At 40.7% G+C, this 13,945-nt stretch overlaps 1 protein-coding gene across 1 annotated transcript in view; it reads left to right on the forward strand.

The window, feature by feature from the left end:
* Positions 1 to 1,034: 1,034 nt before the first annotated feature.
* Positions 1,035 to 13,945, forward strand: part of LOC137369779 (piezo-type mechanosensitive ion channel component 2-like) — a 1,207,705-nt gene continuing 1,194,794 nt past the window's right edge. Inside the window, exon 1 of the mRNA XM_068031235.1 lies at positions 1,035 to 1,600. Within this exon, the coding sequence (XP_067887336.1) occupies positions 1,537 to 1,600 (64 nt within the window). The 5' untranslated portion in view covers positions 1,035 to 1,536. The remainder of the gene's footprint in view (positions 1,601 to 13,945) is intronic.

Here is a 13,945-nt window from a genome sequence, read left to right on the forward strand (position 1 = left end):
TTAAGTTTCTTTAGCAAGTAATTATAGATTTAAAAAATCATTCTCTAATTTTTTTAGGATACAACGTTTTTCTTTTTGTTTTATTTTGCCTCCAAATTGTTTTTATATTTTAAACCTGATATTTCAAATTATATTGCTTTCTTCATTCAGCAATTATATATTGTTTTATTGTATAGATCATATATTACATACCAAATTAATCTGGGCGTGCGCTTTAATCTTAAGAAAATCAACCCACTGAGGACGAAATAAATGTAATTGTCAGAATGAATTTCTGTTAAAGATCAGTTTTATTTATTTAAGAATTAAAAATAGATGACCATAAATAAAATCGCTCTCTGCTTTTTGTTATAGAATTTGCAATTACGTTTTATAAATTAGATTCTCTTTCTACAAATGTTTCCAACTCTTTTATTTGTTAAAGATAATTAGTGCATTATCTTTATAACCTCCTGAGTATTTGCAAATGGCTCGCGTCCTTGTTCGGAGTACTGAGAGGAAGAGTTTCCACACTCTATCAGACACAAGTGCCATCAGCACGCTATTCTGGTTTGTAGATTGGCTTTTATTATAATATGTCAGGCAGTATTTTTTCCACCCGCATCGCACCATTTGTGAATGGTCGGTTTGAACGTCAATCACGAAGGAGGCGGTGGGAAGTGGTTTGACAAGGTTTCATTGAAGGCGGAGGGAAGCGCAGTCAGATGTTAGCAGAACAGCAAGAGCAGCTGGAAGCTAGAACCAGAGAGGGGCAGTACAGCGAGGTTGAAATTTCAACCCTCGATCAGCGGGATTTAAAACACATACATACAGCGTGTTACAGGACGTACCCAAGCCTATCTGGTTTTCCAAAAAAACAAACCGTACGCGTTTCTGAAAAGATCATCTTTGAGAAACTAGGGATCAAAAAGTAACGAATAAATTGACCCTCGACAATGGAATGCCTTCGTATTCGCGTTGCAAATGCGAATTTTCTTGGATAAAAACTGCATGAAGAAAAAAAAATCCAAAAGCACCATCAGTGTAACGTGTGTTGGACTCCGATTCTGCTTTCGCGCGATGAGTCATACGGGCCATGGGTTTTAACAGCAGAAGTTTGTGAAGTCCGCTTGCTGCAAAATAGAAAACCAATTCGTTGCTTGATCATTTCTTGTGCCAGTTCGTAGCATCGTTGCCTTTTTTTGTTGTTGCACAAAGCTTCTTAAAAAAGGACAACTTCGAAGGAGGGGGGATTTGCTTGCCAGATTGCTGTGTCGAGACCCCCGGGCGTTATCTCATGAAAATAATTTGACTCCATCAGATAAGCAGGTACTTGATGGGCTATTCCGGCGATTCTAGCAATCTTTTGAGACTTTCCGGGTCTGGAGGATACATCGAAATAAGTTTACGAGTTCACCATGATAAGGTTGCTTTGAATTTCGGCGAGGCCGGACCTGCAGTTGCTGGGATTTTTGCACATTGTAAATGATAACTGGTTCTGAGCGATCAACAAGTATTTGACCTCCCCTGTCGATTTAAGAGAACCGTCTATTCGCAATGGCATCAGAAGTGGTGTGTGGACTGATCTTCAGATTGCTTCTTCCCATCTGTTTAGTTGCCGGTAAGTGTGCTTTCAGATAAGGGAAGATAAACTCTACAACTTTTAGTCGGAAAATATCTAAGGCATCTTTTTGGTGTATACTTCCCCGTCAATGTAAACTTCGCAAAAAGATGCATCGCTTGCGATCAATAATAATATGGTTTTAAAATGATTTTTGAAACTCTGGGTGAAATTAATTTATTTATTTCACGTTCTAGCCATTAGCTGTAATATATAATGCTGCAGTATTATATTTTTAAACAGGTAGATTACCTAAAAGACGTTAATTGAGCGGCCCGTGTCTGTGTATGCATGCCGGAATTTACAGCATGAGGCGGCAAAACATCACATACAATTGATTTTTATTTCATTTAAAGGATACTTTTAGAAAGCATTTTAAAAGTAATGATTGCCAACAGGAAGCTGTTTTGCAATCGATCAGGTGTTCTTATCCATATCTATCACTCGTCCATGAGGCAATAGTAAATGTCAACGCCGATTGAAATAAAGTCGTGGGTTTCTCCACTTAATAAAAAAATTGTACCAAACAAAATATAAATATGTATAATTACAATTGCATATTATTTTTCTCTGTGTTCAAAGTCTAGCAATACCGGAAAGCTTGTTCCATGGCAAAGAATAGGACTGGTTAGAAGAGCGAAGTGACTTAACTAGGGAGGAACTTGCAGTAAGAGAATGAAACAGATTAATTTAAGTGACAAGTCAGGAGAAAAATGGCTCTGACCTCAAGCCATAACTGTGGTTAACGTCTGAATGGAAAATCGAGTGCACGGTTCTCAGTTGTCTTTGCTCCTGTCAGCTGAGTTTCTGAAATAGTTCAAAGTTTCAATGTAATTGACGTGAAGAAAAAGACGTCAGTTTGGGCCAGTTGGCGGTGAAATATATCTGTCGCCTGACCTCGTAACCTTTTCCCGTTCGAAATACTGAAAGGTTCTTCAGAGGAGGAGGAGGCGGATCGCCAGCCCTCGGCTTAGTCCCACTGGGTTAGGGCAAACATCAATACCGTTAAGAGCTACATCGTTGCCAGTGATCGCAAACTTCACGGCCTGGCCGAAATGTATTCGTTAATCGCAATTGTTTCTGGTTCAATTGCGAAATTTGTAGTAACTTGTTCGGTAAAGAATAGGCAAACCTGACGGTGCTTGTGGCAATGTTACCTGACAATTCCTTCGTTTCTTGTTCAGCAAACTATTACTTCAACAATTTCCAAATTGTATATTTATTTCGGTGTCATTCAGCAAATGTTCACTTTTTAATAAACATTTCACTGATTTTTTTGATTAAAAAGCGTTGGCGTGCTAACGCCAGTTAAATACGAGTGAGTCAAACTCCCAATTCACATAAAAGTGTTAGCAAAGTAAGCCCTGGAGAATCAAAGTCCGGAAAAAGCCTTTGCGATAAATGTGTTTTTTAAAATGTTTCTCAGCACAGTTTGTGTAAGATTGCAACTTCCTTTTCTTTTGCTACTCTTTACCTACACGTGACCGGAATGTATCAGGTAGAAATCCAGACGTCCATTGAGCTTGCTTAAATAAACATCCCCCTCCCACTACTCGCTGCAAAGTCACATACTCAGCATATTTCGAGGAACCGTTATTTTTTACACTTAAGGATTTCCAGATGACATGGCGATGCACCACCCACAGCTGAAGAAATGCTGCCTCCTGCCTCGCTAAGGCACTGCAATTTTTTTTAAAAAGTGCAGTTGCATGTCTGATAATTACGTGTGAGAAGCGTGTGTGTGTGTGTGTGTGTGTGTGTGTTTTAGGGGCAGGATGAATGGCGAGTTTGCAATCGCCCTAAGGTGCACAAAGAGGGGCTTGGCAGGCTGAGCGAGGTGAGCACGCGCGCCTGCTGCTGTTCCCGCGTTACCTGAGCGCGTGCTGAGGGTGTGCCACTGAGCCGGCGCCACCTGAGCGCGTGCTGAGGGTGTGCCACTGAGCCGGCGCCACCTGAGCGCGTGCTGAGGGTGTGCCATCTGAGCCGGCGCCACCTGAGCGCGTGCTGAAGGAGCTCTCGACTGAGGCGGCGCCGAGCCAACTGTCAACTTCTCCATTTTCCTCCTGTGTGTGTGAGAAACGCCTCTTGAGATTTGGCAGTTAGAGATTCCCTTCGAAAGGTGGGGATGGGGTGTAATTCCGGCCACCGAGTGAAACAGACTCACGTAAACTCAAGGACAGTGTAGACGAGAGCAAGAAACAAAGAATTAAAAACATTTTTTTTCTGAAAAAGGTACTGTTACACTTTTCCCATTTCATAAAGTATTGAATTTTATGATAGCAGATGTGATACCGTATACTATAACTTAAATGTGTGGTTTGGTAAACTTACCTTTTTAATTGAGTTCCTTACTATGGACGGAAACATGGGAACCATAATGTTCCAACAATATGCAGTTTAGAAAGTCTAAACTATAAAACTGAAGTTGACAGCTGGAAAATAGGGATTTCTGGTAGAAATGTCTGAATTTTCAATATTACTGTTACTTAAAATGAGCCCATTTATGCATAGTTTTTTCCATTGAACTATAAAGGTGTAAAACCAAAACTCAATGTATATCTGATCAACTCTACTTTTTAAGCAGTGGTTTTCAAACTTTTCTGTTTGGGAGAATCCTGCATATATCTTTCCAGGGTCCCCTTGCATTGATCCAGGTTCCGGGCCCTCTAGTCACTTTTTTTATTCATTCATTGGATGTGGGCATTACTGGCTAGGCCAGCATTTGTTGCCCATCCCTATTTGCCCTTGAGAAACTGAGTGATTTGCTAGGCCATTTTAAGAGTCAACCACATTGCTGTGGGTCTGGAGTCACATGTAGGCCAGACCAGGTAAGGACAGCAGATTTCCTTCTCTAAAGGACATTAGTGAACCAGATGGGCTTTTACAACAATCAACAATGCTTTTATGATCACTATTAGACTAGCTTTTTAATGCCAGATTTATTAATTGAATTCAAATTTCACCATCTGCTATAGTGGGATTCAAACCTGTGTCCCCAGAACATTAGCCCCATCCCTTTCGGGATTACTAGTCCAGTGACATTACCACTATGCCGCCACCTCCCTTCACATTGTCTAAAAAACAGTGCCAGGCATCCAAAGAAAATTTAGGTTAATTGGCCATTATAAATTGTCACCAGTATAGGTAGGTGGTAGGGAAATATAGGGACAAGTGGGGATGTTTGTTGGGAATATAGGATTAGTGTAGGATTAGTATAAGTGGGTGGTTGATGTTCGGCACAGACTCGGTGGGCCGAAGGGCCTGTTTCAGTGCTGTATCTCTAATCTAAAAAATCTAATCTAAAATAGTGCTATCAACGAAGAATGCTTTCATTGTATAAAGCAACAAACAATGCATTTGTATGTTAACAAATACAGAAATCTGATGACCTTATCAAACCCTGGAATTTCCTCATGGACCCCTCGGATCTGAGGACCCCAATTCGAAGATTGGTGATTTGAAGGAAATGCATGAACAGCTGTTAGTTATGGATTTTCTAATTTCCTGATTTATGTTGCAACATGAAGAATAAGTAAAACACCAGTGGCTGAGACATTGCTGAAAAATTAATAGCAAGTTCATATTACTTGTCATTATTAGTACATAAATACCCAGTAATCTGTGGCATAGAAGAGATAAGCTGAGTTCCAATTTGCAGCAAATTGCGCCGCTCTGCCATTAACCTCGCCAAAACCAAAAAACTTAACATCCCGTCATGAACCTCTCCATTGTGTGTTGTGAAATTGCTGGATTTATGCCGTTAATACAAATTAATCTCACTGCAGCCATTTAGGGCTGGTAGTTTATGTCGCAATGACACTGTTAACTGTGATTTATGGTCTTGATGTGCCATGCATGTAGTAATTTATTCCGAGAGATATTTTTCATTTTAAATTTCATGTTCTTTTCTTACTTTTCCTTTCTGTCTCTTTTTTTGCTCTCTCTTAATTCACTTTCTTTCCCTTCATTTTCCTTCCTGTATCTAATTTGATTCAAATTCACCCTATTTCCTTCTTCTCCTTTTTCTCTGTTTCTTTCCCTATCCTTAAATTTAATAGGTTAAGGAGATGGACCATTTGACTTGATGTTCATGAGGTCCCAGATGCATAATTGACGCTGCCACATCATTATCAATTCACATTTCCAGCAATTTGTGGTGTAAAAATAAAATGATCCGAAGGGTGAAGTAAAAAAATCCAATTCACGACGCATGTTGCGAGATGTGGGCTTCAGGGATTTTTGTACCAGTATTGGGTTCATTTAGAACTTTTTTTTCCTTGCATGAGGTGAGATGATCACGTATTCCTAGGCCATAAATATAATTAGTCATATGATAGTACATAACTTGAGTATCGCTGAAAAAAGAGACATGCTGTCAAAGCTTTTCATCTTGCATTCATCAGGACAGAAGCAAGAATGCCAAATTTCAAAGGGAGCAACAATTTATACAGCATGATAAAAGGGTGCTGATTTGTTGGCAAGTCGACTCTGATTGGTCGAGGCGTTGCCATGGAGAATGCACTTTGCCTATTCGGACCGTACTCAACCAGCCTGTACTTGCAAAACTCAGAACACAATGTGTTATAGGTTAGCACTGCAGCCTCACAGCTTCAGCAACCTAGGTTCAGTTCTGGGTACTGCCTGTGTAGAGTTTGCAAGTTTTCCCTGTGACTGCATGGGTTTCCACCAAGTGCTCTGGTTTCCTCCCACAGCCAAAGACTTGCAGGTTGATAGGTAAATTGGCCATTGAAAATTGCCCCTAGGGTGGGTAGGTAGGTGGTAGGAGAATTGTGGGGATGTGGTCGGGAATATGGGATTAATGTAAGATTAGTATAAATGGGTGGTTGATGGTCAGCATAGACTCAGTGGGCCAAAGGGCCTGTTTCAGTACTGTATCTCTCTATGACTCTAACATATCCAGGTGTTGTGCCTTTTTTTGAATTAAACAAAAGCATAGCAGACAATAGTTCCCTCGTGCATTCTCCATGGCAAAGCCTCGACCAATCAGAGTCGACTTACCAACGAATCAGCATCCTTTTCTCATGCAGTATGAATTGTTTCTCCCTTTAAAATTTGGCATTCTTGTGTCTGTCCTGATGAGTGCCAGATGAAAACCTTCAACAGCATGTCTCTTTTTTCAGCAATAAATTAGATTAGAGATTCAGCACTGAAACAGGCCCTTCGGCCCACCGAGTCTGTGCCGACCATCAACCACCCATTTATACTAATCCTACACTAATCCCATATTCCTACCAAACATCCCCACCTGTCCCTGTATTTCCCTACCACCTACCTATACTAGTGACAATTTATAATGGCCAATTTACCTACCAACCTGCAAGTCTTTTGGCGTGAGGGAGGAAACCGGAGCACCCGGAGAAAACCCACGCAGACACAGGGAGAACTTGCAAACTCCACACAGGCAGTACCCAGAATCGAACCCGGGTCCCTGGAGCTGTGAGGCTGCGGTGCTAACCACTGCGCCACTGTGCCGCCCTTAATATTAGCAAGATACCATGCAAAGTGGCTGTAGTTTAATATTTACATAAGTGACAGAATTAGGTAATGAATGATGAATGAGGCAATATATTTATGGTGAACACTTTTGTAGTGAGAAATGAAGAACAGTCTAAAAGGGCAGTGTTAGAATGATAATACCTGTAAGAATACAATCAGTTGACTTATGTCTGTTGGAGTTTTCTTGTAAGTTAACATTTTATTTTTATTTTCCATTTTTTCGGTGATTGTTTTGGCTTCACAGCAGCAGTTCTAAGGCAGAAGAATACACAATGCCAAAATGGAATAAGACTGAGTTAACTGTTACTTTTTAAAGTCAGAACCCTTTTGTTCCATTGATAAAACTGCATTGCATTATGTGTTTTGAGAGAGGGAGGCAGATCTCTGATGTAAAAAATATAAGTATTATCACTTGGAGGTTACATTGCATGCACGTGAGAAAAATATACATGCTGCAATAAAGTACTGAGAAAACTTACATATGTATGGTAACCTTAAGTAATTTAGCCTGAGTTTGTTTATGAGGAGCATCCAGTAATTAATCTTGTTTCATTACTTAACTATCTTCTAGGTGCCCATAAGGGTTCTGCCACATATTCAAAACAAAAACATTCTCAAGCATACTATAGTAAAGAATACTGCATTTTAAGAACCTTTAAATTATTCATTCACAACTATGTGGTTCTAGAGCGAGCTGACTTCATAACATAGTTCACAAAACTATTAATTTTTATTCAAGAAATTACACTAATCTGCTCAGGCATTTGCTTATCAGGTCCTGTAGACAATCTACAATTTTTATTTACTTCAGCAAAAGTTTAGTCGGAGTCTGATGGAAACTTCCAGAGAGTAAAGTTATTGCTTATATGGCTATGAAATCCTTGCTCTTCAACCTTTATCCAAGCCCCATAAATACTTCTGTTTGCAAATGAGTAAATCTTGCTGTACATCTCTTGTTTATTATTCTTCATTGTACTCAAATAGTGATAATGCACTCTGAAGGCTTTTGAACATTCCTTACAGATAAAATTACATGAACCAACATGAATATTTTGTCTAATAACAAAATTGAACAGACATCAAAGTTAGAAGAGAAAGCTAATATTTTCTCAGAAAGTTCATAATTTGTACTATTTGTCTATATTCTCTAGTAATCTCATGCTTAAACACGGGTGAGGTCCCGGAGGACTGGAGAATTGCTAATGTTGTCCCCTTGTTTAAGAAGGGTAGCAGGGATAATCCAGGTAATTATAGACCGGTGAGCCTGACGTCAGTGGTAGGGAAGCTGCTGGAGAAGATACTGAGGGATAGGATCTATTCCCATTTGGAAGAAAATGGGCTTATCAGTGATAGGCAACATGGTTTTGTGCAGGGAAGGTCATGTCTTACCAACTTAATAGAATTCTTTGAGGAAGTGACAAAGTTGATTGATGAGGGAAGGGCTGTCGATGTCATATACATGGACTTCAGTAAGGCGTTTGATAACGTTCCCCATGGCAGGCTGATGGAGAAAGTGAAGGCGCATGGGGTCCAAGGTGTACTAGCTAGATGGATAAAGAACTGGCTGGGCAACAGGAGACAGAGAGTAGCAGTAGAGGGGAGTTTCTCAAAATGGAGACGTGTGACCAGTGGTGTTCCACAGGGATCCGTGCTGGGACCACTGTTGTTTGTGATATACATTAATGATTTGGAGGAAAGTATAGGCGGACTGATTAGCAAGTTTGCAGACGACACTAAGATTGGTGGAGTAGCAGATAGTGAAGGGGACTGTCAGAGAATACAGCAGAATATAGATAGATTGGAGAGTTGGGCAGAGAAATGGCAGATGGAGTTCAATCAGGGCAAATGTGAGGTGATGCATTTTGGAAGATCCAATTCAAGAGTGAACTATACAGTAAATGGAAAAGTCCTGGGGAAAATTGATGTCCAGAGAGATTTGGGTGTTCAGGTCCACTGTTCCCTGAAGGTGGCAACGCAGGTAAATAGAGTGGTCAAGAAGGCATACGGCATGCTTTCCTTCATCAGACGGGGTATTGAGTACAAGAGTTGGCAGGTCATGTTACAGTTGTATAGGACTTTGGTTCGGCCACATTTGGAATACTGCGTGCAGTTCTGGTCGCCACATTACCAAAAGGATGTGGATGCTTTGGAGAGGGTGCAGAGGAGGTTCACCAGGATGTTGCCTGGTATGGAGGGCGCTAGCTATGAAGAGAGGTTGAGTAGATTAGGATTATTTTCATTAGAAAGACGGAGGTTGAGGGGGGACCTGATTGAGGTGTACAAAATCATGAGAGGTATAGACAGGGTGGATAGCAAGAGGCTTTTTCCCAGAGTGGGGGATTCAATTACTAGAGGACACGAGTTCAAAGTGAAAGGGGAAAAGTTTAGGGGGGATATGCGTGGAAAGTTCTTTACGCAGAGGGTGGTGGGTGCCTGGAACGCGTTGCCAGCGGAGGTGGTAGATGCGGGCATGATGGCGTCTTTTAAGATGTATCTGGACAGATACATGAATGGGCAGGAAGAAAAGAGATACAGACCCTTAGAAAATAGGCGACATGTTTAGATAGAGGATCTGGATCGGCGCAGGCTTGGAGGGCCGAAGGGCCTGTTCCTGTGCTGTAATTTTCTTTGTTCTTTGTTCCAACAAAAATAAATCAGAAAGTTAAAATGGAAAATAAAGATCGGTTAAAGCATTTGTTGCAGATAAGGAATGTGACCCAGATTTTAAATATGAAATTAGTTGCAGAAAGATTTTGTGTAAACAAATAATGTTCTTTTTGAGGCACAATGCTCTATTTGTTATTTTTCCTTCTGCGATCGGCTTCACTATGCCATCTCCCTGTTGAGCACGTCAAGGTATTAATGTGAGAATGACTCCTTCTTCCAGTTCTCCCAATCCCTCTCTGTAGGGAAGTGCCTGGGGTATATTCAGCACACCATTCATGCCAAGATTGCTGAGAACTGGAGCTCCAAGGTTTGAAGGATTGTGGGCACAAGACAATCCAATAATTAAGTTTGTGCTTATGTTGATATTCTACACTGCTGTAGATTTTAATTTTTAAGTGTTAAAGTAAAACTATAGGTATGTATTACATTAAAACATAATAATTATATCTCTTTAGACTTATTTTGGAATTTCTTTGAGTATAATTGTGGATAGCTGACAGATGTAAAACACTATAATTCCAATATGGCTACATACTTTAATGTGAATATTAAATCATATTGTACCTCTCCTTTGCTGGTGCTAAGTGCTTTCATTCAATCTCTAGTAGTTACTAAACATGTTTATATAGATTGTCAGTCTCTGTTTTTCCTAATGTTGGGAAAATATATGTAAAATCTAGATTCTAATGCAGATCTATTATTATGCATCACTGCTTTCGGCAGTAATTCTGAAAAACTAAGTAGCTGTGTTTATTAAAGAGTAATTTATGATAGAATAATTTAGCTATCAATGTTGTTCTAAAGAGTCCTACAAGGCAGAAAAATAAATGTCATATATTTAGCTCATTTATGAAAAAAATCAATATACTATTCACAATGGAACAAATGAGAGGGATCCATAATTAAGTAGCATTTTTATCAGCCAAAATCTTTGAATGTTTTTAAAGTCAGTTTTCAGTAGAACTAGATACAAATGGTTCAAACATTTATGTTGATAATGTTTTAAGAAATGCATATGCCTATTTCTGTCTCTTTGTGCTTTTTCCTTCTCTCCCTCTTCTGGCTCAGATTCTACCTACAATTTGTAAAGTGTCTGGAAATGGTTTATGATACAAAAGGTCATATAAACATGTAAGTTGCTGTTATTGTTGTAAAATATTTGACTGGAGAGTTTTTATATTCCTGGATGAGATTTTTATATGTCTGAGCTTTGAACCATAAATCTTGGAACTGTGAGCTCTAGCTTAATGGAAGCTCCAAGTTGGTATAGGGCTTTCCTTTTGTGAGTGATGGATGAGATTATTAAAGGTTAATGAGACTTTTTCCCTTTTGATATAAAAATAAGTTGAATACTCAAAAATTATGTTTGTCACCGTTAGATATGAAGAGAAGCTGAATAGGCAGGTGTATATTTTGTGACCTTATGTTCTATTTGCATGTGCTTTTGTTTCAATTGACTTTTTCTTCATTCAGGCCCTTTTCACAAAGATTTTGCAGGCTTGTATAAATTTCTGCAAAAAACGTTTGGTAAATGTTTACAGAAAATGAAATCACAACTATTTGCGATAGTCAGCACGGTTTTGTGAAAGGTAGGTCGTGCCTCACAAACCTTATTGAGTTTTTCGAGAAGGTGACCAAACAAGTGGATGAGGGCAAAGCCGTGGATGTGGTGTATATGGATTTCAGTAAGGCGTTTGATAAGGTTCCCCACGGTAGGCTATTGCAGAAAATACGGAAGTATGGGGTTGAAGGTGATTTAGAGCTTTGGATCAGAAATTGGCTAGCTGAAAGAAGACAGAGGGTGGTGGTTGATGGCAAATGTTCATCCTGGAGTTTAGTTACTAGTGGTGTACCGCAAGGTTCTGTTTTGGGGCCACTGCTGTTTGTCATTTTTATAAATGACCTGGATGAGGGTGTAGAAGGGTGGGTTAGTAAATTTTCGGATGACACGAAGGTCGGTGGAGTTGTGGATAGTGTCGAAGGGTGTTGTAGGGTACAGAGGGACATAGATAGGCTGCAGAGCTGGGCTGAGAGATGGCAAATGGAGTTTAATGCGGAGAAGTGTGAGGTGATTCACTTTGGAAGGAGTAACAGCAATGCAGAGTACTGGGCTAATGGGAAGATTCTTGGTAGTGTAGATGAGCAGAGAGATCTTGGTGTCCAGGTACATAAATCCCTGAAAGTTGCTACCCAGGTTAATAGGGCTGTTAAGAAGGCATATGGTTTGTTAGCTTTTATTAGTAGGGGGATCGAGTTTCGGAGCCACGAGGTCATGATGCAGCTGTACAAAACTCTGGTGAGGCCGCACCTTGAGTATTGCGTGCAGTTCTGGTCACCACATTATAGGAAGGATGTGGAAGCTTTGGAAAGGGTGCAGAGGAGATTTACTAGGATGTTGCCTGGTATGGAGGGAAGGTCTTACGAGGAAAGGTTGAGGGACTTGGGGTTGTTTTCGTTAGAGAGAAGGAGGAGGAGAGGTGACTTAATAGAGACATACAAGATAATCAGAGAGTTAGATAGGGTGGATAGTGAGAGTCTTTTTCCTCAGATGATGATGGCAAACACGAGGGGACATAGCTTTAAGTTGAGGGGTGAAAGATATAGGACAGATGTCAGAGGTAGTTTCTTTACGCAGAGAGTAGTAGGGGCGTGGAACGCCCTGCCTGCAACAGTAGTAGACTCGCCAACTTTAAGGGCATTTAAGTGGTCATTGGATAGACATATGGATGAAAATGGAATAGTGTAGGTCAGATGGTTTCACAGGTCGGCGCAACATCGAGGGCCGAAGGGCCTGTACTGCGCTGTAATGTTCTAATTCTAATTCTAACTAAAAAAAGGAACAGATTGTTCTCTAGCAAATTATCAAGAGCTTTGTGAACAAGGGATATTGGTTGAAGGATTTGTGGAGAAAGAACAGGAGAGTGAGACTAGTTGGATAACTCTTTCAAAGAGCCAGCACAGGTGTGATGGGCCAAATGGTCACTTCTATGCTGAATCATTCTTTGATTCTATAATTCTAATGTTCTGCGCTCCACAATTAAATAGATTTTGGAAAGTTAGCTCTTGCTGTGCAAATGCCATAATTGATTTTTCAATGCTTAAGGCTATAAAATCTTGCTTATCAAATATCCATTTTAGAGGTTTTGGTTACTGTGGTGGAGCTCAAATGCTACAACTGCCGAAACCTGTTTCCTAATGGTGTTGCCTTTTGTCTTTTCCTCTAGTTTCTGCCAATCACTGTGGTGACGAATAAGGGGAGAAGAGACTTGTGAGGCAGACATGTTCATTTAGATGCTGTTTATAATACCTTGGGGTTTTGTAAACTTAATGGGCTGAATTTTATCGGCCCCTTGATGGAGCGGGGCGCGGCACAGGGGCCAGTAAAATGCTATGGAGAGAGGCCTGCCTTGACCTGCGACATTGAGAAGGGCCCGCCGCATATTACCGACGGCGGGGGGGGTCCTCGGTGCGGCCCACCCCCCCGCCACCTGGCGGTGAGCCCTTCATATACATATGCAAATTGTACCAAATGAGATGCAAATAAACTTACCTGCAGGCAGCGGCCGTGCCACGCCAATTTTACGGCTGCTGTTTGTCCTTCGTGCGCCTTCGGAACTCCGCATGGAGGCAAATGTTAGAAGGTTTGAGGGTAAAGATCGGGTAGGGAAAAAGGCATGGTTTCATTATTTTGGGCAATTGAAATGACTATTCAGGAGGTTGGGGAACGGCCTCCATATCTTTATTACCTGTTTAATAAAAATGCTGATTACTTTGCCTTTAAAAATTAAAACTTCATCTCAGGGCTTAAAGCCCTTTAAAAATGGCACCGGCACCTGCGCAATGGCATCAGACGCCGTTGCCGGGGATGGGGCGGTGGCCCTCCTGTACGTTAAATGCTCCCCCACACGTAATATTGCAGGGGCTGTTCGGCGGCAATTCTGTGTCGGAAGGCCACCGTATTGAAAGCGTGCCGCCGCAGAGCGTGGTGTGCGATTAAAATTCAGCCCAATAGCTCCAAAGTTTGACAAAGTCCAATTCCAGAAGGGTAGTGCAAAAAAAAATTTGAATGACATAGCACTAGAATAAATGAAGAATATAATGCTGTTGTTTCATTTGAGTGCTGTATGAAGCCAGCTGCAGTGTAGTCCCACTCGTTTTCCC

This window comes from Heterodontus francisci, chromosome 5, assembly GCF_036365525.1.
Source record: "Heterodontus francisci isolate sHetFra1 chromosome 5, sHetFra1.hap1, whole genome shotgun sequence".
Lineage (NCBI taxonomy): Eukaryota > Metazoa > Chordata > Chondrichthyes > Heterodontiformes > Heterodontidae > Heterodontus > Heterodontus francisci.